The sequence below is a fragment of the Gossypium hirsutum genome, chromosome A09 (assembly GCF_007990345.1).
Source record: "Gossypium hirsutum isolate 1008001.06 chromosome A09, Gossypium_hirsutum_v2.1, whole genome shotgun sequence".
NCBI lineage: Eukaryota > Viridiplantae > Streptophyta > Magnoliopsida > Malvales > Malvaceae > Gossypium > Gossypium hirsutum.
Window position 1 is genome coordinate 83,099,349 of NC_053432.1, and position 26,486 is coordinate 83,125,834.

The following is a 26,486-nucleotide window of genomic DNA, read 5'->3' on the forward strand; positions in this document are numbered from 1 at the left end:
AGTTTTGGAAACTGCAATAGGATCAATTCAACAACTCTAATGGGATATTGAACATTCCCAACTCTCAAGATCACCATCTCATTAATTTTACACATACAATTTGCAATCAAATGAATGTTTCCCATAACAAAAGATTTAGGATTGGCATACCATCGTCCACACTAATAAAACTTCCTCAATGATTAGTGATATTTTGAAATGTAGAGATCGACCAAACATGGCTCGGAACTCTAAAGCAAGTCATCCAAGTTCTTCTACTATTAACCAAAATGTTTTCGGACCATGACTCAACTTTTTGAACCACCTCACCAAAATTTCACTTAACTCTTTTATAACCTTATTTGTTTTTTCTCCATGGTTAAATTCCATTAAAACCATTAGCCTAGAGACTCTTTTAATGTTAGCAACTTGAAGGCCGCCCTCTTTTAACTGCATAGCAAGGTCCTCTAGAATACATAAATCTTTACACCATCCCATGATACAAGACTGTAGAAAGTTTTTCTTCGTCAATAGGAATTGACTCTATCTCTTTCTTACCTGTAGCCACTTACTCCATGAGACAATTCTTATTTATTGCTTTTTCTCCTCTGAGGGTTCCACTTGTATTTGGAGAATCTTTTGATACCTCTGGAGCCTTTTTAGTATTTGATTTATATAAATAAAAACTTCTAACATTGAAGCGTGCAAAGTTGACCCATATTTTATATCCAAATAAACAGAAACCGTTCAGACGAAGTGTCGCCCTTCTTGCATTAGTAAAGTTTGTGAATCTCACAAAACCAAATCTTTCTCCTTTTTTACTTCTCTTTTTTGGAATGTAGACATCCACAACCATGCCGTTATACTTTCATTTTCCAAAGACATCTCCATTGCATGCGTGGAGGCATGTTCAATACAAAAACAGTAACACAACTTTGTCCACTACACTTGATCATGATTTGTGGTACTTTAGGCTCGAAAATTTATTTTTCAACAAAAATTATAAGATTGAAAAATAGGCTTGGATAAAAATACTCATTTTTAGCCCAATCCGATCTGAATTAGTTATTTTTTTGCTGTTTTACTATCATTTTGTTATTATATTGCCACTATATTGTTGTTATTGTTTAAATATTATATAATTCTTGTTTTATTGTTAGTTTTACTATTATTTTAGAGACATTTGCGTGCCAAGTTGGAATTATCTTAATGTTATTTAATTATAAAGATTGTTTTAATGTAATTTCAATTTGTTGGGAAATATTTATTTTATTGTTTTTAATGTATTTGATGCATTACATTTTTTAAATTTATTTTTATATAAAAAATAAACTAAAAAAATTAATATGGGCGGGCTAAGTCAGACTCGAGCATAGCACTTTTAATCTGGGCCGGACTTTGATAGGATTTTAAGCCCATTTTTTAGGTCATGCTAGACTTAAGACTAGAAAAGGAGCCTAAAATTTTGTATCGACACAACTCAAGCCCGACCCAACTCGAACCCGACCCAACCCATTATCAAGCTTATTGTCCATGATCATCTTTACCCTCCAATAATATAAATTTTTTTAAATACAAAAAATCATTAAAATAAAATTTTCGAATTCAGATGATGTTGGATTGATTTATGAGATCAATTCAATGGGATGTTTAAAATAAATAATAATATAGAAAATATTTTATTGAGATGTTTAAAAATAAATAATAATATAGATAAAAATATATAATATATATACAAATAAAAAGATATCCATCGACATCCTATGCCTATTTATTTCAAGGTTTTGGAGTTTGTGGAGGCAAAATCACTATCAACAATCATCCATGGAGAACTCTGTTCCTCTGCATGTATGCCATGTAAACAAAATGTCCATCATCATCAACAGATCCCATGCTATCCTCCATTCCATAGCCATACTGTTCTTGATTCATTACAGGCTTTCCTTCTTTTTCCAACATCCCCAAAACATCACCATCCCCACTCTTCCATGGCTTCTAATCTTCGTCTCCGAGTTGCTTCTCTATTTAGCATGGCTCCTTTCACAATCCCACCGTTGGCGCCCTGTTTACCGGACCGTATTCCCCGAGAGATTGCCAGCCGATGATAAGCTTCCGGCCATTGATGTTTACATTTGCACTGCGGATCCAAAAAAGGAGCCGAGTGTGGAAGTTATGAACACTGTGATATCGGCTATGGCGTTGGATTATCCACCGGAAAAGCTTCATGTTTATGTTTCCGACGACGCTGGCTCCGATGCAACGTTGCGTTGTACGAAGGAGGCTTGGAACTTTGCCAGGTATTGGGTTCCTTTTTGTAGGAAATATGGCCTCGTGACTGCTTGTCCGGACGTTTATTTTTCAAGCTCCGAAGATGGATTTAAGGGTTCTTCTGATTTCAAGGCAGAGAGGAAAAAGATAGAAGTAATATACTGGAAATTTATACATTATTTATATACATTATATGCTTATTACAAACTTTGCTTTGTTAAATTTAAAATTACGAGCAGTCATTATCCTAATTATAGAACACTACATTACCTGAAATTTTTTTGAGTTAGGAAATTAAATTATATATTTTTTAGTAATAAAAATATAATTTTATTATTTTAATAATTTATATTTTTATAATTTTTAAAAGGTTAAATTAAATTTTTATATTTTTGAGTCAAAATATAATTTTATCATTATTAATTTAAAATTTTAAAAATCATAAAGAGTCTAAATTAAAAAATTACTATTTTAGGTATATATCTATTGTTATAGTTTTAAGTTTTTGTTTATATATTAGTGTAAGGTATATCTAGAGCTGATCATGGGCTGGGCGGCCCGGCCCGGCCCGAAGGCCCGCTCAAAAAATGGGCTTGGGCAAAAAAACGAGGCCCGTTTAAAAAACGGGCCGGGCCTCGGGTAAGTGTTTTTTGGCCCGGGCCTGGCCCGGCCCGGCCCGAATTATATATTAATATATTTTTTTATTTTTAATTATTTTAAATTTTTAATATAACTATTTTTTATTATATTGTTAATTTGTGTATTGTTTTAAGAATTGTTTTAGTATTATTTTTATTTGTTTTAATATTTATTTTTATGTTTTTAAATATATTTGATTTATTATATTTTTAAATTTTTTTATTTAATGAAATAAGAAAAAAATTAATATGGGCCGGGCCGGGCCGGGCTCGGAGCTTAGTAATTTTATTTCGGGCCGGGCTTGGGAAAATTTTATGCCCATATTTCGGATCGGGCCGGGCCCGGGCCTAGTAGATTGGCCTAAAATTTTATTTGGGCCCGGCCCGGCCCATGATCACCTCTAGGTATATCGCATACACATGATAATATTTAAATCAAATACACTATAAATTTTTAACTTTTATCTTTCAATCAAAGTCTTATTTAATTTTTATATTTAAACTTTTAATAAATATAATGATATGTATTTTAATTCTTTCAAAAATTAAAACTTTTTAAATAAATAAAATGATAAAATTATATTTAACCATTCTAAAAAGTTTATAATCCAATCTTAATCTCTCTAATATAAAATATTTCACTTTAATATATAATAAATATATATATATGATTTGTGATAATAATTTGCTACTCCTAAAGGTGTGTTAGTTGCATTATCATCGAAATTAAAGACTATTAATATTGATTTTATACCATTTGTTACTTTATATAAGTTACATTTATTAAAATATTATCAGATAAATTATAATATAATTATTGGACTAAATTATCAACTTAATATGAATTAATGTTTAATTAATTGATTAATTATATATGACCAAAGGCAGAGATATCGAGAAGTGAAAAATTTAAGTTTATTTTTTTATTTTTTATTTTATTTTATTTTTTGTTAAGGAAAAATATGAAGTTTTGAAGCAACGGATAAGGAGAATTGTGCAAGAAAGTCATACGGATGTCGCGGCCAACAATAAACTTGACCACTCATCAATAATCGAGGTATGTCCCCTAATTTCAGTTCATTTTTATTTATGTTTTTTTAAAAAACGTTTACTGTGTTTTATGTATTTATTTTATTATTAAAATGGGTAGTAAAATTGAAGATAATTTTATTACTATTTATACTTATTTTTTTATATTTAAAACAATATGATGTTTTTAAAACAAGCTATAAATTATTTTGCAGGTTATAAGTGAGCATCACAAAGAGAAAGACGAAGTTAAAATACCTATGCTTGTTTATGTTTCTCGTAAGAAAAGACTTTCTCGTCATCATAATTTCAACGTCGGAGCCCTTAATGTCCTTGTATGTCACTTTTAGATTTATGAGTAATTGTTTTATTCGGTCGATTTGAATGATTTTCTTCAACTATAATCAAATGATAAATTAATACAAGCTTAATTGATCTAACTAAACTGATTTGATATTTTTTAGTTCAGTTGGTTATTTCGATTAATCAACTTTTTTTTTACTATAGTTTCTTTTTTTAAAAAAGTTGAGTTTGGTTTCGATTAATCAACTTTTTTTTTACTATAGTTTCTTTTTTAAAAAAAGTTGAGTTTGGTTGGAAGATTGAATTTAATATAATCGGCTTGTTCAAGCATAAAAAAAGGTGCCCTCATGATCCTCTTTAGAGAAGGGGAATAAAATATTGACAACACATTCCCGTAAGCCCCCTTGGCAAGGGGAAGTATAGGGAATATTCGCACATCAACAAGGTCAATTAATTGGGTTATGAAATTCAATAACCGATAACCGATCAACTTAATCATTTTAATTAAGACCTTAACAAATTTAACTGAATCGATTACTTAACTTGGTTATCATCGGTTCTTATTCATCCCTTCTCTACTTCAAGTCACATTTTCTTTTTCCTGTTAGCTAACATATTAATAGCTCATATTATGTTGTTTTTACTATCAGCTTCGAGTCTCGGCGATGATAAGCAACTCTCCGCATATTCTAGTTCTTGACTGTGATATGCACTGCAATGATCCAACTTCAGCTAGGCAAGCAATGTGTTACTATTGCGATCCTCAAACATCTCAATCTATAGCATTTGTGCAATTCCCTCAAACATTTAGAAACATTAGTGAAGATGACATCTACGACAGCCAACTTCGATTTATATTCAAGGTTGATAACTAAGATGTGTATATATATTAAAATTGATCTTTTAATTTGATGAGAACGAGTGGTTGTTGATTGTTTTATTCATTTTTCTCCGTTGAATTCAGATACATTGGCTTGGTTTTGATGGTGCCGGGGGACCAGCAATATCGGGTACAAACTTTTATATAAAGAGGAAGGCATTATTAGGCAGTTTTACTAAGCAACAAGGTGAGTCAAATTGTTGTTACTACCGTAAACAAACAAAAAAAAAAGAAAAAAATACTACTGAATTAATGGTTTTTATATTGTTATGGAAATATAATAATTTATTATTATTTTGCTTAAGTTTGAAGTGAGGGAGGCTTGCGTTGACTCAAAAATTAATTTCACTATTAAAATAGAAATATTTTAAAAAAATTATTTTATTTTAATATTTCTATATATTTAATAAAAAAATTATTTTTATTATTATGAATTATTGTATATGGGTAGGGACAGGTAAGGTGACTCTCAACATATATATATTTAACTTTGTAGAGATGGTAAAGAAGTAGGTGACTTTTTGCCCGCCTCGATCTCGATCCAAATTTTTTACCTTTAATTAATTGTAGCATAAATTATTAACAAGTTTTTTGTAGGATATTAGAAGTAGATAAATTGAAAAGTTATAACCAATGACTTGTTAATCTAGATCTTATGACACTCAAAAGATCATTTGGTCCATCCAATGACTTCATTAAAACCCTAGTTGAAGACTACAAGCCATGTTTCATAAAAGATGGAGAATCGTCAAAGATGTTGCTAGAAAATGCCAATGTTTCAGCCTCTTGCTCATATGAAGATCAAACAACATGGGGTACAAAGGCAAGTATACATTAGCTTATTTCTCCTAAATTTAATGATACTTTATAATTTTTTGAACATATTAAATTTAAACTATTTGTATGACCGATACACATGTTTACAAATTAATTCTTGTATTTTAGATACACATGTATTTACAATTTGATGGCTAGATTGATAGAAGAATTTGACTGATGCAATATTGATATTTTGAGGATTCGATTAGAAGATTTTGAAATTTAGGGACTAATTTATATTATAGACAATAGTTTAGAGATGTTTGGTGTAATTAACCCTTTTATATATGTTTGTGCAGGTGGGCTTTTTGTACTTTTGTGTGTTGGAAGATTACTTCACTGGATTTACTTTACATCGCAAAGGTTGGAAATCAGTGTATCTTTATCCCAAAAGGCCACAATTTTTAGGGACAGCCACCACAAATTTTAATGAAGCATCAATTCAATGGACAAGATGGGTATCCGGCCTTACTAGTGTTGCTATTTCTAGGTTTTGCCCTCTCATTTGTGGGCCTCTAAAGATGTCTTTGGTTCATCTTATGTGCTATTTAGAAGCTGCATGTATGCCTCTTCTTTGTTGCCTCTCTGTTTGGGTTTTGCTCTTATACCTCAACTTTGTCTCTTCAATGGCATCCCTTTATACCCAAAGGTAAAAAGCATTCATATTTGACATCATATTAGTTATTCTCTATTAGGTCAAACTTTTATTTATTTATTTTTTTGTGTCACAGATTTCGGACTCGAACTTCATCATATTTTCGATAATTTTCATATCCGCTATTTCAAAAAGCTTATATGAAGTCGTTTCATTCGGTGATCAATTTAAGGTATGGAAAAATGAATGGAGAATATGGATGGTGAAATCCGTAACATGTTATACTTACGGAAGCTTGGATGCTATTTTGAATAAGCTTGGCATAAAGGAAGCTAGCTTTTTGCCAACCAATAAAGTAACAGATGATGAACAAGTTAAGCTATACGAGATGGGTATTTTTGATTTTCGTGCAGCCACCATGTTTCTTGCTCCATTGGTTACAGTTATTCTCGTAAACTTTGTAGCATTTGCTGGAGCTGTTGTCAAAGCTTTGGTTATGGATGATAATGGAGATCGGTACTGGGAAAAGATGTTCGGCCAAATGTTTCTTTCGTTTTACATATTGGTTTCGAATTATGCAATTATTGAAGGGATGATTATAAGGAAAGATAAGTCTAGTATTCCACTATCTGCTACTTTGTGGTCTGTTGTATTTTCAGTATTTATCTTGTTGATTGGCTCTGTCATTTTGTGTTAAATTCTGACATTGGAAAAATAAAAAACCTTTATTAAGATTTCTAAGTTATTTCATGTTTTTATTGTATGTTGAATTATTGAAGGGATGATATTATATATGTTGATCATTTATGTTTGTGCATTTTTTTTCTCAGCAAAAAATAATTTATTTCATAGAAAAACCTCATAAGAGGTAATTCCTCTTCCCTTGTGTCTTTTGCATTTTATGGTTTGGAAATTAAGTTGATGGTGTTTATGAATTAGGTCTGTTTTTCTGTTGCTTTTGGATTTTGATTGTTGCACTGTGAGGGTGATTGTCTTCTCAGTGTTATGCTCATAATGTTCGAGGTATGGTTGAACGAGCTTGTGTTGATTGTTCTATAGGAGTTTTGGGATGGAATAGCATCGTTGACTTGGGTCAAGATGGTTGTTTCATTGGTTTTTGAGCACTTTTTCACATTTTCTATTGCGTAGTGTCCTTGTTGGGTGTATTATTTTGTGTTTTTTATCGATCGCATGTCGGTGGCGGGTTTGTTGTCATTCCTGTGTAGGTGTGTTTCAAAGGGTTTCCTGTGACTCTTGTTTTCTATCCCTGCTTCATGGCTCTTTTTATCATTTATAATTATTTCGCTTAGCAAAATATTAATAAGTAAAATATGTATGATATTAAAATTAAGATACGATGTCGCGACATTTATTTTTAAAAATTTCATATTTTATTTTAAAGTTTTGTATCGTGATAGCGAAATTTGATGTCGCGACATTAGCCTCCAAATCTAATTTTATTTTGAAATTTAATATTTGTAACATAACTGAGCCAATGCGACAACACCAACTCCATTTTTAAAAATCTTATATTTGTCGGGGTGTCGGACTATGCCTTTGCCTGCTTCAATTTAATTAAATAATGATGTAAATTGTAAGCAATGTTATTGTTAATGTTTAGTGCGTTTGCAAAGTAACTTAAGCAAAACAGTACTAACTTTAGGGCATATGATAATTGTGGAACGAAAACGATATTATTATCGTTCATAATAAAATATTCTTCTTGTGTCCATGTGCATTTAACTATCTCATTCCACTATAGTAGAGTTTAACAAATAACACGTCTTTGGATAATTATTCTTATTTATAAACTGTCTTATGGCACAAGGATTAAGTTGGGCAGCAAGTAAGACAAATGGAATATCTTAAAATCCACAAATCTCCATTGAATTGCTTTATTTTCTTTTTTTCAGACTTTTTTTTATTTTAAATTTTGGACATTTATAATGAGTGGATATGTTTACATTACTGCACATTTTTTTATCCGCATTTTACTCAGATATAATTATATTATTTTTTGGTAAAAATTATAATTATAGTGTTTTAATAATTAATGCAAAATTTAAATAAAGCATTGATAGTTAATTTTTTTAATTATATTCTAAGTAAGTTAAATTAAGAGAATTGTGCTAAGATGAACTATAACTTACTTGTTGATTGTTTAATTTGGTTTGAAAAATTAGCAAAGAAAGATTATCGAGATCAAATTTTTGAAATAGTTGATTATATATCAATGGAAGTGTCTACTTCTATTACTCAAATAGAGTGTTACTTGCTATATTTGAAGTTAACAATTTATTGAAAATAATATTTTTTAACTATATTAATATTGTGAAATTATTGAAGCCGCCAATTTTGAAATTCTTATTTTAATTAATATAGTAAATAAAGTTGGAAGTCAAAAGTCATATACTACAGCAAAAATGAAAATAGACAACACATTTTTTGTGATGATATGATGGTAATTGTTTGTCGCTTCATGCACACGTAAGCAATGACAAGAGTTAATTTGTTTTTGGGTAATGAACTAAGTACTGTTGAAGGCTTTTGGATGGTAGATTGGGTGGGGTGCGGTGTGTTTAGTTTACTTTTTATCTCATGCTACAGTATAGTTATAGTATTTAATCTCATCGTCACAGTTATTTTTACATTAACCGCAGGTAAACGTACCGCCCATCCAAACTCACCTTTTTATCACAAATGATGCCATCCATGATACTCTGAGACCACACTTCAATTATTAAAGTACTACATTAAGTATAGTTTATATTTATTGTGATTTATTTATCTATTATTAAATTATATCTTTTTTTTTCTTAAATTCATAAAAGAATTGGAATATTTGTCTTGTTGATACACGATATCAACGAAGATTAAGAAGGAGAAAAATAATCTTTTTACTCAGAAAATATAGTAAGAAACCATTTCAAATGAAAGGCCTAAAGTTATGTTGGATTATATCTCGAGTCGAATTATAATACATTTTTTAAAGTTGTATAACATGTCTCAATAATTACTACTATTTTCATATATTCATATTTTAAGTATATATAAGTTTATATTATATACCATCATATTTATATTAACGGAGTCAGAAAATTTTTACATATAAAATTAATTATAAATGTTTTGGAGTATTTGAACATAAATTTATCATTTTTTTAATGGATATATTGATAAACTAATATTTAGTCTAAAATTTTTGGTATCATTTCTAAATTTAGTATATAAATTTTTTTCTACATTAGTCTCAAATTTTAATAACATTTCTCATTTTTCTCTTTTTTTTACATATATTAAAAATTATACAAAATTATTTTTTTATAAAAAAAGTGATTTACATATTAAATTATACATCTTATTAAAATAAAAGTATTTTACATATTAAATTTAATTAAATAATGTGCACTCTGACAGCAATTGAAAGCTAAAATGTCAAAATAATAACAATTATGATGTCTATAAAGAAAATATGATGGACAAATGACTACTATTTAACCCCATGCTTTGTAATTTAATTAAGAACCTTTTTTAACTGTACCAATATTTTTGGATTCTATCAAAACAAGGTAAAATAAAACTGCAGAGCAATTGATGATTAAAAAAAAACTATAAATTATTTCACAGGTCATGAATAACTATCACAAAGATGACGGTAAAGTTGAAATGTCTCAACTTATTTATGTTTTTTATGAGAAAATATTTTCTCATAATCATAATTTTAAAATTGGAGCCCTTAACATCCTTGTATGTCTACTCTTTATCACATATTTTTTTCTCTACTAATTAATATCTTGATAGTTCGTGTTGTATTTGTGTCGTGTTACTGTTAACTTTGAGTCTCAGTAATGATAAACAATTTTTCATATATTCTAGTGCTTGATCATGACATGTACTGCAATGACTCAACTTCAGCTAAGCAAGCAATGCGTTTTATTGTGATTCTCAAAGACCTTATTCTTTAACATTCGTGCAATTCCCTCAAACATTTTGAAATATAAGTCAAGATAACATCTACAACAACCAAATCCGATTAACATTTAAGGTTGATAACTAGATCTTTTGCAAGGTTATATATGCAAAATATGTGTGTATTTTAATTTGAGATCTTCTAGTGATAGATAGTTACATTAAATCCTGGTTAAATCTAAAGTCAAGTTAGATCAAACATCTAAATAGGGGTCTATTTAGGGACATCAAACTTAAAACATTGCTTAAAGAATTTTAGACTCTTTACCATTAGACTTATTGGTAAACATGATCATGGACTGGGCAATGTTTGTGTTGGGCATGATATTTATGATATTAATATACTTATGTTTGCTCAAGCCTAGTTGAACCAATAATGTAGACCTAAAAATTTTCCCATGCTTGTCCATATTTATTAATAACTAACCCAATCTCGTTATAAACTCGCTCGTATTATGTTTTAAAAATATATATTATTTTAAAAATTAATATTTTAGATGTTTTTTTATTTTATTTTATGATTGTGATTTATTTTAGATGATTTTAAATACATATAAGCTTGACCCAATACTCAGACTCAAGTTTTGAATATTAAGTCTGACCTATGTTTTAAATAGGCTTATATATAATTTTTAGACTTTGTATTTTAGTTCAAACTTTTCCTCAATTTTAAATGAACTTTCGTGCTTCAACGAGTAATGTTGTGCACGAACAAGTGAATCCTCTAATTGTTGATAATATATATGATGAGAATGAGTTGTGCTTGACTGTTTTATTCATATTTTTCCGTCGAATTCAGATACGTTGGTATGGTTTTGATGGCGTCGGAGGATCAAGTACAATATCAGGTACAAACTTTTATATGAAAAGGGATGCTTTATTAGGAAGTTTTAGCAAGCAACAAGGTTCGTTAAACTGTTCGCTACTAAATTAATTAAAGATGTTAATAGTTTGGTTGTGATTTGAAAATACATTTTCTTGCTGAATTGAGTAAAGCTCAGGTTAAATTTAAGATTATTTTATTATTTAAAAAATTTAAAGTTTTAGTATTTATTTTATTTTAATATTTATATATTTTAATAAAAGATAAATTTTCTATTATTAGATATTGTATAGGGTTGGGTTAGTCCATATTGAATTTTGTAGGGATGTCAATAAGGTAATGCGTTTTTTTGCTCATCCTTCAACCCAAAAAATATTCACTCAATTTTACTTTAACTCGCCCTAATTTGTTATAAATTATATTCATCAGAAATCACTTGTATCATAGCATTCTTTTTCATTTTGATGTGCAATATTTTTTCTTTATAGTACATAAGTAGACAATTAGTTGAATATGTCATAGCCAATGACTAGTTAATATAGACCATATGGAACTCAAGAGATTATTTGGTCCATCCAATGACTTCATTAAAACCCTAGTTGAAGATTATAAGCCTTGTTTCATAAACGATTGGGAATCTTCAAGGATGTTGCTCGAAAATGCCAACATTTTAGCCTCTTGCTCCTAAGAAAATCAGACACCATGGGATTCAAAGGCAAGTATCTATATGCCCATAAAGGCTTAATTTGGATTTAAATTATCATATATATCAATATTAATTAATCGTCCTTTCAAACATATATAGGTGGGTTTTCTATATTTTTGGGTTGTGGAAGATTACTTTATTGGATTTATTTTATATCATAAAGGTTGGAAATTAATGTATCATAATCTCGAAAGGTTACAAGCACCATAAATTTTGATGAATCATCAATGTCGAAATCATTTTTTTGAAAAACGGGAATCGATTTCATTTGAAAATAAAAATTAAAACGGGAGTCGCCACCGATCTTTATTTGGTGTGATTGGATCACCTTTGTTTTAACAAAACGTTTTAGTTTATTAAATGATGTTTTTGGTCTACGAAATTCGAGAGAATGGGTTCGGGAATCGGTTACGTGTGAGGAAAGATGAGCACCCTCGTCACGCCCAAAATTGGTACCAAATTGATTAGTTATCGTCCTAAAGTCGAAAGTTAAAAATCGAGAAATGGATTTAAAATACGATCTTTTTTTATTAACCTCAATTTTAAAAAACGCTTGAATTAGATAAAAAAAGATTGCTAAAGATCTCCTCGTCTCGAGATATCGGAGTTTCACATCCCGTAAGTTAGGACAAAATACCATGAACTCCCGAGTGCAAGTTTGTCTTTAATTTTAATTGGAAATCCGTGTATTTTAAAACTCAAAAAGATATTTGGCTATTGAGAATCAAAGAGAGAATTGAAATCCCGTAAGTTAGGGCACAATTCCTCGATGTTCCAAAACGCAAAACATTGCCTTATTTTGAGATTTCGTTTTTGAATAGTAGCGAATACGACATTTAAACGATGTGCGTTATTTTATTTGGAGTAAAAACAGAATGATCTATATTGAGTAAAACGTTGGAGCTTAATACATGATGCGATGACATGGAATAAAATACAGTAATGAGCATGGAATAATAACGCATGGATACAACATTATACAAGTGAATGACAATGACGTGAAAATACGAATAACCAAAATATGATACAAAATGACAATAATCACACCACGCACATTATTTAAGTATCAACGTTAACAATAAAGAAATGAAATAAATAATATAAAACAATTTGAAATAAACAATAAGACACTTCTAAACAAATAATACATGAAAAACAAGTTTAAAATAGATATTAGAAAAGCAATTTTAAGTAAATAATAATTTAAAAATAATTAATATAAAAAAACAATTTAAAATAAAATATATATAAAACAATCTAAAATGACTAATTTATAAAACAATTTAAGACAATATATAAAAGTTTAAACTAAATAATATGTATTAAAATACATAATAAATAAAAGCAATATAAAACAGTTTTAAAAAATAATACTGTAAAAGAAATTTAAAGTAAATAACATGTAAAATAATTTAAACCAAGTAATACATATAAAACTTTAAAATAAATAATATACACAATGATTTAAAATAAATCATACATGAAGAAAAAAAATTAAAATAAATAATATGTAAAAATAATTTTAAAAATATATAATATATAAGAAGTATGTAAAACAATTTAATATAAGTAATATATATGAATTCTTAAGGTAGATAATGATAAAAGGTTTGCAATAAATAATAAAAGAATTTAAAATCGTTTACATATAAAATAGTATAACAAAATAGCATATAAAAACTTAAAATATATAAGATTGTTTAACATAAATAATGTATAAAATATTTAGAACAAATGAGGTGAAAAGAGAAATTTGAGATAAAATAATGTATAAAAACCGTTTAAATAAAAAATATATATATACATGTAATAATTTAAAATACAAAGATACGTATAAGAATCTCAAAATAAATGCTACGTATGATGGTTTAAAAGAAATGATATATATAAAATATTTAAAATTGATAATAATTTAAAATGCATGATATGTTCAAAAATAAATACAATAATAATAGTAATAATAATGTAGATAAAAAACAAGAAGAAAGAAAAAATATATAATATGACAGTATCAATATAAAATTAATAATACGATATAGTAATAATAGTAATGTAATAATAAAAAGTAGTGAATGATAACAATACATTAATAGGAGTGATAATAGTATTTTGATAATAACAATAATGAAAGATAATGATAAAATAATAATAAACTAAGGAATAATAATAATGCTAACAATAATATAATGTAAGTAATATAACAAAAGAATGAAAGTAATAATGACAATAATAGCAAATAACAAGCATAAAAATAAAATATAATTAAGTACAATGATATTTAATTGGTTAATAAAGTAGCAAAAAGAACGAAAAGGGACCAAATTGAAATTTAAACAGACATTCGTGGCAAATTTGGAAGAAAAATATAAGAGAGAATGACCAATTTGAAAACACGAATAATATGAGAGGACCATATGGGTAATAAACCCGTCTTCCCCAAAACGCGCAGTTCTATTAGGGACCAAAATGAAACAACAAACAAATTGCAGGGATAAATTCAAAAAGTAAAAAAAGGATAAGGACCACATTGGAAACAGCCTCAAAAGCGGAAGGACTGAGGCGCAAATAGACCCTCGGTCCAAAACACGCGGATCCTAAGCGGGTTTCGGGTCGGATCTCGGGTCTGGGTCGCTAAACGACGCTGTTTTGGAGCTATTGAACTCAACCCCAAACGACGCCGTTTCAATAGCTTATAAAAGGAATTTTTTTAAAAAAAAAATTCATTCTCTCATGGTTTCTGAAAAAAAAAAGAAAAAGGGGAAGGGTTTTCTCTCTAGGGGTTCTTTCTCCGGCGATCGGACCACCATTGGCCTGTCGCCGGATACCACCGTACACGGTTGCCGGAGGCACGAAATCACCCTCTTTCCAACCTGGTTTTCCTCCCCAACCCAAATCTAGGTTTAAAAAGACCAAAAAACTGCTGGAGTACTGAAAAAAAAAAGGGAACCCTTCGGTTCCGACCTCTCCGACTCGAAAAAGGTGAGAAAAAAATCCCTTTTTATTTAGAGTATATATATATGCATGAGTTATTTGGAATAAACTTATAAAAAATTCACCTTTTCCTCTCAAAAATTCCCTGTTTTTGATTGATATCCCGTAAAAAATACATTGTTTTTCTGAACCTTCTTTATAGCTGAATACAATGACTATTTGTTACTGTTTTGCTTTGATTTCTTCTTTGCTTTCTGTTTTGCAGGCCTAGAGGGGGTCAACGGCGGCAAAAAACATGCTATTTTGGTGTAAGGTCGAAGGCAAAGTCGAACTTTGGGCGGTGTGCACGCCGAGGGTGCACATGGAGGGTGTACGTCGCAAGAATGATTCAAAAACCCTAGGGTTTCTGAATTGTTTTAGGCCATTGGGCCTTTTGGGCCTCTAGGAATTGGGTAAAATGTGATTTGGGTTTTTGTAAACAAATTGTAATAATTTTGGACCTTTTAATTCTTTGAGTTTTATCACTATTGTTGGGTTTTCTGATGGGCCGGACAAATTTGGGCCCGTACAATCAATTCAACAGATAAGATGGACATCTGCATCTGTTGTCGTTGCTCTTTCTAAGTTTTGCCCTCTCATTTACTGTCCTTTAAAGATGTCTTTGGTTCAGCTTATGTGCTATTCCTACACTGCATTCATGCCTCTTCTTGATTGCCTCTTTTTTTGGGGCTTTACTCTTATACCTCAACTTTGCCTCTTCAGTGGCATCCCTTTGTACCCGAAGATAACAAGAATTCATATTTGATATCGTATTAATTAATGTTTGATTAGTATGGACCTTTAACCTTTTGTGCGTCACAGGTTTCGGATCCGAATTTCAACATATTTTCAGTAATTCTTGTATTGACTGTTTCAAAAATCTTCATAGTTACAACTAGTGGACAATTTAGGGTATGGAGAAATTAATGGAGAATATGGATGATGAGATCGCTAACATCCTACACCTTTGGAAGCTTGGATATTTTAAATAAGCTTGGCAGGAAGGAAGTTAGCTTTTTTCCGACCAATAAAGTAACCGATGATGAAAAAGTTAAGCTATATGAGATGGGTATTTTTTATTTTCGAGAAGCCACAATGTTTTTTGCTCCATTGGTTACAGTGGTTCTTGTAAACATTGCAGCATTAATAGGAGCTTTTGTCAGAGTTTTGGTTGTGGATGTTGCTGATGATGGTGATAGTGATGGATATTCGGAAAAGATGTTTAGGCCAAATGTTCCTTTTATTTTACATATTGATTTTGAATTATATAGTTAGAAGGGACGATAATAAGGAGAGACAAGGCCAGTATTTCATTGTCTGTTACTTTGTTGTTTGTTGTGTTTTCGGTGTTTATCTTGTTGATTGGTTATGCTTAAATTATGATATTTTTGAGGAAAAAAAAAAACACAACCACCACCTTAATTAGGATTTATAAGTAATTCCATGCTTTTTTATTGAATTAATGCTCAACTGATGATATTATATATGTTTATTGCTTATGTTCATGTATTATATTTTAGGTTGGAATTATGTTTTTTCATATTAAAGGTATATAATAGCCCATAAACCAACTGCAACACAACTAATGAAATGCAGCAGCATAAAGTAGAAACAAAACATGCATCTGGGGTTGTTTTTCTGGTTTTATTATATGGTTATTGTGCAGGTGAGGTCAAGGATTGGGCGGCCATTTTGGTAAGTAATGAGGTTGCAGTGTTGGGGTAGGTGTTGATTTGGAAGGAGTTAGTTTTTATAACAATGGATTGCAATTCAATCAATGTATCGGATTGGTTGTTTGTTTGTCGCATTCGACCGTGGTCGTTTTGGGAGCTGTTCTTGTTATTGGGTGGTAATTTTTTGTTGTGGCTGAGGTACGAATCAAAATCACATGTCGAGCATTTGATGTAATGGTAGTTTTGTGTTTGGTAGGTTTCCCGTTGTTAATTTTGTGTGGGTGTTGTGCTTTTTTATATTTTGATATTATTTCGCTATTGTTGTTTTTCTTGTCGAATTAGTTGGGTTGAGTGATCCCAATACATTTTCTTGTAATCAATTGACTGACCGAAAAAAAAAAAAAAGCATCAATAAGGCTACAACCAACTAAATACTGGTTGCACCATTAATCCAAATAGGCATATATAAGACCAACAACTGTATATATCAACCAACAACTTCTACATAACTAATGTTGAACCAAAGCTAAAGCACTCCAAAATCAAAGAATATACTCTGAAAATATATGAAATATTATTGAATCAACAACCTGAGTACTAGCACAGTATCTGTAGACCAAGTAACACTTCTTCAGCTGCTTAACAGCAGTATTAGGATAGTTTTTATGAACTTTCTGTTTATAAATGTATTGGGGATGCAAAAGTTTTATTTCTACGTATGCATCGAATCTGATAGGAAAGCTCTATTTGTTTTGTTTTTTTTTTTTTAACAAATAATATTCTCGAAAATATTTAAAAAAGCAATTAATTTAATTTCTGATGTTGACATTTTCAGCTCCATCATTTTGTGATAAAATTCCTTTGAACTTAATGGAAAATCTTTGCGTGAGCTGCTCGCCAACCACCTCCTAATTTTATCATTCTAAATCACGTTGCTGTAATTGTTTCTTTATTAGAAAAATAATCATTTGGAAGCATTATTAAACCTAACACCACCCAAGAAAAAAAAAACCTTTCTTTTTATATAAAAAAATTCAAAATTAGATACAAACAGTTTTTTACAGATCTCTTCGACCATACTTATCTATTTGTTTACTTATTTATTTATATATTTTAATACACTCAAATTCACATTTTGAATATTAATAGAATAACATTAATGATTATTGGGGTTATTAAATCTTGTATATGAAAGAATATTTTTCGTAATTTATTGATGAATAAATGTTAGTAAAATCATTATCATCTAGGGGCTTTTAGGGGCTGAATAAAATTTTAAATTTTTTATAGTCTATATTTTTATAATTTTTAAAAAATTAAATTGAATTTTTATGATTTTAAAGATTCGAAGTGAATTTTACTTTTAATAATTTAAAATTTAAAAAAATTTAAAAATTTAAAATAAAAAATTTTCATTGGCCGCCCCACGCCACCCCTAAAATCGCCTCTGTTGCCATGTATTCTCTATTTATTCATTGCTTGAGCTAAATCAATTAATAAAATTCAAGCTATCATGGAGCAATCATCCATGGAGAAATATGTCCCTTTGCATGTATGCCATGTAAACAAAACCTCCATCATCATCAATAGAGCCCATGCATTCCTCCATTTCATAGCCATACTGTTCTTGATTCATTACAGGCTTTCTTTCTTTTTCCAACACCCCAAAAACACCACCATACCCACTCTTCCATGGCTTCTAATCTTCGTCTCCGAGTTGCTTCTCTCTTTAGCATGGCTCTTTACACAATCCTATCGTTGGCGTCCGGTTACACGGACCGTATTCCCCGAGAGACTACCGGCCGATGATAAACTTCCTGCCATTGATGTGTTCATTTGCACTGCGGATCCTAATAAGGAGCCGAGTGTGGAAGTTATGAACACTGTGATATCAGCCATGGCGTTGGCTTATCCACCGGAGAAGCTTCATGTTTATGTTTCCGATGATGCCGGCTCCGATGTGACGTTGCGTTGTATGAAGGAGGCTTGGAACTTTGCAAGGTATTGGGTTCCATTTTGTAGGAAATATGATCTTGTGACTGCATGTCCGGACGTTTATTTTTCAAGCTCCGAAGTTGACAGTGGAGATTTTGAGGGTTCCGAGTTTAAGGCAGCGAGGACAAAGATAGAGGTAATTTGATGATGCGTATAAATTGGTACCATACTTCAAAAACATTATAATTATTATCAACTACGCATTTATGTCAACTTACTTGGGTTGGAAAATTAAAATATTAACCATGTATATATTTATATTATAACTTTTTTTTGGATAAAACATATTAAAGAAAACAAATAATTCTCTTACATTTCAATGAGAATATATATTTTTTAATATGCCGAATTCAAGTTGTCTATATGATATAGATATACATATATTTAAAATTCCATCAATTTATATGAATTAACAATTAACAGTCAAGTCGATAGCAGTGGTAAATCTAGAGGGGGCTTGGCATGGGCCCTAGCCCCTTAAAATGTAAAATTGTTATTTAAATTCTTAAATTTTTTTAAAATTTTAAATTAATAAAGGTAAAATTATACTTTAGTCCTCCTAAAATTATAAAAATTTGAAAATTATAAAGATATAGACTATAAAAAATTAAAATTTTATTCGGTTCCCCTAAAAGATTATTCTGACTTCTCCCTTGTTTGATAGATAAGTTGATAAAATGACTTGGTTGATAGGACAATACTATTTTGAAAATTTGATAATTAAAATCAACAATTTGAGGACTCCAAGTAAAGTTAGCTCTTTGACGAAAATATATAATTATAAAGGTTTAATTGTGGTTCTAGTCACTCAACTATACTAAAACTTGAAATTTAATCTTTTTAATTTAGTTAGACATAATTTATGTTTTCTTTATCCATAAACTAGAATTCAACTCAGTTGATCAATTACTAAAAGCCCATTTATTTATAAAATAATAAACATATGAAATATTTTTGTGAATTTAAATTACGTAAAATCTAAAGAAATGAAATTGATAAATTCAAAAATAAATTATTATTTCAATTAAAATTTTATTTATTTTTAATAATTAATTTTTATAAATATATTTACTCACAACATTGTTCAACATAAATTTGTTTTGTGTTGAAAGGAAAAGTACGAGGTTTTGAAGCAACGAATAAGGAGAATTGTTCAACAACATTCCACGACGGGTGACGCCCTACACAATACTCGTGACCATCCTTCAATAATTGAGGTACCCCTAAATTTCAATTAATTAATTATTTATTATTAAATTTAGTAGTTGTCACTAAAAATAAAATTATAACTTTTTGGGTAAAGACTCTTATGCCGCCGTTAATTTATATTAAATTATATTTTATTAGACAATAAAAGGTATGGTTCCTCAACAACAAAGCATAAAATCACCTCAAAATATGTGTGCAGCTCATACCTACAAAACTCATAATCCAAATCCCGAAACAAGGCCACACCAAATGATAATTGGATAGCTCAAAAACAAATACAACACTACAATGCAATGCAGTGTTGATAAAAATTAGCAATTAAGTGCAAGCTAAACAAATACCATCATACAAGATCCAACACTAATCAGCATCATCGAGTCAGAAACAACCACAATAGAAGCAGCTTAAGTGCCATCACCCATGAAAGATATCATCACCGAAATCCTTCAAAGACGACCTAAATAGTCACCTGATTAGCACCCTCTATTGTTAACAAAATTTCTGCTTGACTACCACTTAACCGAAAGGTCTTCAAAGCAATAGTAACTACAAAACAAAATGTCATATTGATCGTTGATAATCACCCCTTATTCATGGGAGCGAATTGTACCAACACATCACCAATACATTGCCCATTTGATATCAAAGATGAGAACAATCAAACTTTAGGAACGACCACTCAAACCACATGAAACACTACGCTCAATCCACCAAAATCCTAAAGAATTTTTCTCGTATATCTCACCACCATCCAGGTAATAGGGAGAAGAGAACAATCGGGAACCAACCTAGCCTTAGCAAAAACAAAATGAGTTTAATGGTAACCAAACACAATTCAAAACCACAATGCCATCTCAATCAACATATTTCAACTCTAAAAAACCATCAAAATAACAGCTTCAATGACTTGGGATCGTGTCAGTTTTTATTTATAATATTAATAAATTTTATAATTACTTAAGTTTGACTTGGCGTTTCAAATTGTACCAAAGTTTACCATTTTCAGTAAATAACTAATCCAAATTTTAAAAAAACATTCATACCATTTTAAATTTAAATATTTAATATATTTTTTAATGTTTACATTATAGTATTATATATTATAAATTTAATTTTTATGTATTATAAATTACATAATGTATACAAAAATAACATAATATATTACAACAAACTTAGAAAATGAGTCGAGTTAGGTTCGAGCCTTTATTGTTTAAGTTCAAGTCTGGGCTATATTTTAAATGCGCCTATTTTTATGTCCAATCCCACTTTTTGAACTTAAATATTTTTGCCCAAACCCTCTCAAAATTTGGGTGGGTCTTCGGGTTTGGATAAATAACTTAACCCTTAAACAAGTCTATTGAGTAATTCAATAAGTAAATTTTGTTCAAATTATTTTAGTTCTTCATCTATTTCTATGTTATAATAATTTAATTCTATCTAGTAATTGGTTGAACATTTGGTTGTAATATACTTATGTTTATTTGTACTTACAAACTCTTAAAAAAAGGTTGGATTCCACAAAAACATGATATACAAATACAAAGCAATTAATGATAAATTAATTGAAAAGTTATATTATTTTTTAGGTTATAAATGAACATCCCAAAGAGGAAGATGAAGTTAAAATGCCTCTACTTGTTTATGTTTCTCGTGAAAAAAGGCCTTCTCATCATCATAATTTCAAGGCTGGAGCCCTCAACGTCCTTGTATGCCATCTCTTCACACTACATGTCAGATTTTTTAAAATTATTTTCTTCTTTGCTAGCTAATGCATTAATAGTTCGCATTGTGTTTATGCCCTCTTGCTATCAGCTTCGAGTTTCAACGATGATAAGCAATTCTCCGTATATTCTAATGCTTGACTGTGACATGTACTGCAATGATCCAACTTCAACTAGGCAAGCAATGTGTTATTATTGCGATCCCCAAACACCTTCTTCTATAGCATTTGTGCAATTTCCTCAAACATTTCGAAATATATGTGAAGATGATATTTACGACGGGGAAATTCGAAATTTAATGAAGGTCAATAACTGACATCTTCTGTAGAATTATATATGCAAAATATATGCGTATTCATATTGGTCTAAGATGAGTCAGACTAAATCCAGAGACAAGTTAGGTGGGACTTTTAAATGGGGCTCTATTTGCTTGAGGGATATCAAACTTTTTACTATTAGACCTGCCAATTGTTAATAAATTTATATTTAAATTTGATGAGAATGAGTGGTGGTTGACTATTTTATTAATTTTTTTCACCTCGAATTCAGATATTTTGGCACGGTTTTGACGGCGTCGGAGGACCAACGATATCAGGTTCGAACTTTTATATAAAGAGGGAGGCTTTATTGGGTAGTTTCAGCAAGCAGCAAGGTTAGTTAAATTATTACTACTGAACTTTAGGGATAAAATTTTTTGCTCACGAGCTTGAAAATTATTTTATCCTTTGTCCCTAACTTCGAAAATATTTGCTATTTCTTACCTTGACTCATTTTAGATTGTTACTATGATTTTGTTATATTGTGAAGTTGAAAAATTAAGCCAAATTAATGTTCAAATTAAAAAATAATTCAATTAAAATATATGAAAATATTCATAAACTTAAATCTAAGTTATGACTTTCTTTTTCCTTTTAGTACATAAAAAGTAAGTTGAATATCTAATAACCATCAACTTGTTAATATAGAACTTATGGCACTTAAGAGATCATTTGGTCCATCCAATGATTTCATTAAAACCCTAGTCGAAGACTATAAGCCTGGTTTCATACACGATGGGGAATCTTCGAGAATGTTGCTGGAAAAGGCCAACGTTTTAGCTTCCTGCAGTTATGAAAATCAGACATCATGGGGTTCAAAGGCAAGTATACACTAACAATAAAAGTTGGTTTTGGATTATAATTATCATATATGAATATTAATTAACCATCCTTTTATGTAGGTGGGTTTTTTATACTTTTGTGTGGTGGAAGATTATTTCACTGGATTTACTTTACATCGTAAAGGTTGGAAATCAGTGTACCTTTATCCCAAAAAGCCACAGTTCTTAGGGATAGCCACCACAAATTTTAACGACACATCAATTCAATGGACGAGATGGGCATCCGGGCTTACTAGTGTTGCTATTTCTAAGTTTTGCCCTCTCATTTATGGTCCTCTAAAGATGTCTTGGGTACAATTAATGTGCTATTCAAAACTTGCATTCATGCCACTTCTTAATTGTCTCTCTCTTTGGGGTTTCGCTCTAATACCTCAACTTTGTCTTTTCAATGACATCTCTTTGTACCCGAAGGTAAAAAGTATTCATATTTGATACGTGTTAATTAATCTTGATTAGTACAAACCTTTTACCTTTTGAGTGTCACAGGTTTCGGATTCGAATTTCAACATATTTTTTATCATTTTTGTATCGGCTATTTTGAAAAGCTTATATGAAGTTGTTACAACCGGAGGACAAGTACGGACATGGAGAAATGATTGGAGAATATGGATGATGAGATCGGTAACATCTTACTTCTATGGAAGCTTGGATGTTGTTTTTAATAAGCTTGGCATGAAGGAAGCTAGCTTTTTGCCAACTAATAAAGTAATCGATGATGAACATGCTAAGCTATATGAGATGGGTATTTTTGATTTTCGAACAGCCACCACATTTCTTGCTCCATTGGTTACAGTGATTCTTGTAAACATTGCAGCATTTGTCAGAGCTTTGGTCGTGAATGTTGTTGATAATGATAGAGATGGATTTTGGGAAAAAATGTTCGGGCAAATGTTTCTTTCGTTTTACATATTGGTTTCGAATTATACAGTTATTGAAGGGATGATAATCAGGAGAGATAAGGCCAGTATTCCATTATATGTTACTTTGTTGTCGGGTGTGTTTTCAGTGTTTATCTTGTTGATTGGCTCTGCCATTTTGTGTTAAAGTATGGCATTTGAAAAAAAAAAAAAACACCCTCGATTAGGATTTATAAGTAATTTCATGTCTTTTATTGTATGTTCAACTTTGAAGGGTTGATATTATATATGTTCATTGCTTCTGTCGTGTATTATATTTTAGATTAGAATTGTGGTTTTAGTTTATCAATGTGTAATTTGACGGTTAATTTTATATCTTAATTTGATATTATTATTATTATCCCTTTGTCTAATTTTTTTTTCTCAGCCAAGTAAAATTTTATTAAATAATAAGCCTCAACAATCATACAACACTAATCAAGCAAAAAGCCATAAGCATCGCCTTTGTCTAAATTGTTGGAAGGCGGAGAAAAAACTAGAAAAATTTTGGAAAAGATTGTTGTGAACTGCGTATATTGTTTTGCTTACTTTAGCCTTTCTTGATAAATCACACTTAATTTTATTAATTACACAAAGAGCAAATGGCTTTATAGTTTAGACAACAAAAACATAATCAACTACACTAAAGGTATATAGCCTATGCTAGTGTTTGGCACTGCTAAATTTTATAACTTGTCATATACGGTGCTGATAAATTTTGCTAACAAAATCCTTGGACTCCAATTATCAAGTTATTTCTTATTATTGTGGAGCTCTTCATCATATCAAACTTAGATACTTTCAAATATTGAGAGATATGTATTGTGGGCATTCCCTCACCACGTTTGTCTGCTCTTGACAAGATTATTTGGGCTCGGACTTCAATTGATTTCTTTTTTTCTCAAAAGTGTTTATTGGAAGTTATGGGAAAGATTGTGGAGCCCGAGTGATGCGAAATGGAACATATCGTGGAAATTTTAGGAACCCAAGAGAGTTAGATTTTTTTATTTGGCTTGTTTTAAAACAGCGTCTGCTTAATAATGTGGAGCGAGTTAAGCGAGGCATAGGGCACAATAGTTCTTGCGGTTTGTGTGGACATCAATTTGAAGACATCTTGCACGTTATCAGGGATTGCCCTGCAGCTAAAGAAACTTGGTTGCAGGTCATTCCGGTTGAGAATTGTGGGTGTTTCTTTGCTGGGAATCTTTATGAGTGGATAGAGTCTAATCTGCACAATCCTTCTAAATCAATTATTGGCGAGGTGGCTTGGTCGAGTTTGTTTGGGTTGCTTGCCTGGCGAATATGGAGAATTGGAACCATTTCCTCTTTCAAGGGGTTCCTTAGAGTATAGGTGAGATAGCTAGAATCTCATACATCTGGGGAAAACAATTGCTTCCTTTCATAGGAGGGACCTGCCTAGTCAACAGGAACCAAGGTTAACGACCCTAATGCCGGACAGATGGATCCAATTATGTATATGGTGCGATTCAAGTAGACTTAGGAACTGTTATAGCTGGGTGAGTCCTAGGCATGGGAATTGGGTGTGGATTATAGGACACAAGAGATTCTTGGGTGAATGCTCAGTCTTTGATGCTGAATTGTGGGGTATTATTGACAAGTTGGATCTCATCCAAGATACACAATATGTCGAAGTGATGATTCAAGTGGACAGTTTGGAGATAGGAAAGGCCATACAGAACCCTTCCTTGACAGCTTCGAACTCTATCTTAATTAGGCGAATTCATCAACTATTGGCGATCAATGTCATCTCTTCTTTTCGTGCAAGAGCGTATGAATAAGGTACTTTCGATTTTAAACTTGTCAAGAAATTAAATTAAACTTATCTAGAATAACTAACATAGAGAGGGAGACGTGAGGGAAAAAAGTAGCTTTTATCTAATATATTGTTTAAATTTGAAATATATGTTTGAAATTTTATCTAGATCAGTCTAAATTTGTAAATAGTTAATCTAAATTCATTTTAGGTTTTTATCTTTTTGTTATATATTTTTATAGATTTAATTTTTATATGTTATAAATTACATATCATATAAAAGTAATATAATATAATATATTGCAAATTAGAAAATGAGTCGAGTTAGAGATTTAAATATTTGAGCTCGAGTTAAGCCCATATTTTAAATAGATTTAATTTTTTGCATAAATCTATTTTTTTGACTTAATAAGTTTTTACTTAAATTCACTTAAATTTCAAACGAGTTTTAAGATTTGGACTGATAATCCGGTCGGCCTTCATCAAATCTATTTTATTGTAAAAAAAATGCACGCATGATGGGAATGATAATAATTAAATAGTTTAAACTTTAAATGAATTTCATTTTGCCCCTCTATTCTTAATTCTTTTGAAAGAGGTTAGCCACATAATGTCAACGGGGAACCAAGATAACCACTTTGGCAGAAAAATAATAAAAATATGAGAAAGTAAAAATTAATAATAATAAAAATTTAAAAAGAAACTTAAAAGTCAATGCCAAAACTGAAAATAAAAAAATAATTTTTCATAATTTGTAAAAGAGATATGAATTCGGAAAGGAAAATAATTTAAGTTTAAAGATGATATTATTAAAAGAAATAGTAAAAACTAATTTATATAAACAGTAAAATAAATATATTTTAATCTTAAAAAGTTAAAAATAAAAAAGAGATCAGTTGAAGGTGCAGGTGCAGGTGCAGGTGCAGGTGCATATATATATACATATATAAAAGTGAAGCGAATGGTTGTGTAAATTGAAAAACTGTAAAAAGAATTGAAATTTATTAATAAAAGTATTTAACTTTTATATCCATATTTTTATGATTTTTAAAATTAGAAAAAAGTATTTTTTATATTTAA

General features: G+C 30.1%; 1 protein-coding gene, 1 long non-coding RNA gene and 1 pseudogene across 3 annotated transcripts; all 3 read left to right on the plus strand.

Annotated features, from left to right (window-relative positions):
- The first annotated feature begins 1,746 nt into the window (after positions 1-1,746).
- LOC107928473 (cellulose synthase-like protein E1) lies at positions 1,747-7,328 on the plus strand (annotated as a pseudogene).
- A 6,854-nt stretch (positions 7,329-14,182) lies between these two features.
- On the plus strand, positions 14,183-15,587 carry LOC107928455 (uncharacterized). The gene is made up of 2 exons (XR_001692619.2): positions 14,183-14,988; positions 15,206-15,587. It is a non-coding gene; the product is annotated as an uncharacterized lncRNA (long non-coding RNA).
- Positions 15,588-18,155: 2,568 nt separating this feature from the next.
- Positions 18,156-23,888, plus strand: LOC107928458 (cellulose synthase-like protein G2). 2 transcript variants are annotated; one of them, XM_016859699.2, is made up of 8 exons: positions 18,156-18,783; positions 19,760-19,864; positions 21,443-21,562; positions 21,669-21,881; positions 22,127-22,229; positions 22,543-22,715; positions 22,797-23,147; positions 23,223-23,888. In XM_016859699.2, the coding sequence occupies exons 1-8, from the start codon at positions 18,166-18,168 to the stop codon at positions 23,778-23,780; spliced, it is 2,241 nt and encodes a 746-aa protein (XP_016715188.1). In that variant the 5' UTR covers positions 18,156-18,165; the 3' UTR covers positions 23,781-23,888. The 2 variants fall into 2 exon arrangements, with proteins under 2 accessions (XP_016715188.1, XP_016715189.1); XM_016859700.2 differs by lacking the exons at positions 21,443-21,562; positions 21,669-21,881.
- The last annotated feature ends 2,598 nt before the right edge of the window (positions 23,889-26,486 follow it).

Coding starts and splice junctions, on each gene's coding strand:
- LOC107928458 (XM_016859699.2), top strand. CDS start 18,166: ATGGAGCAATCATCCATGGAGAAATATGTCCCTTTGCATGTATGCCAT. Junction 19,865..21,442: donor ACCATCCTTCAATAATTGAG/GTACCCCTAAAT, acceptor ATTATTTTTTAG/GTTATAAATGAACATCCCAA. Junction 21,563..21,668: donor CTGGAGCCCTCAACGTCCTT/GTATGCCATCTC, acceptor TCTTGCTATCAG/CTTCGAGTTTCAACGATGAT.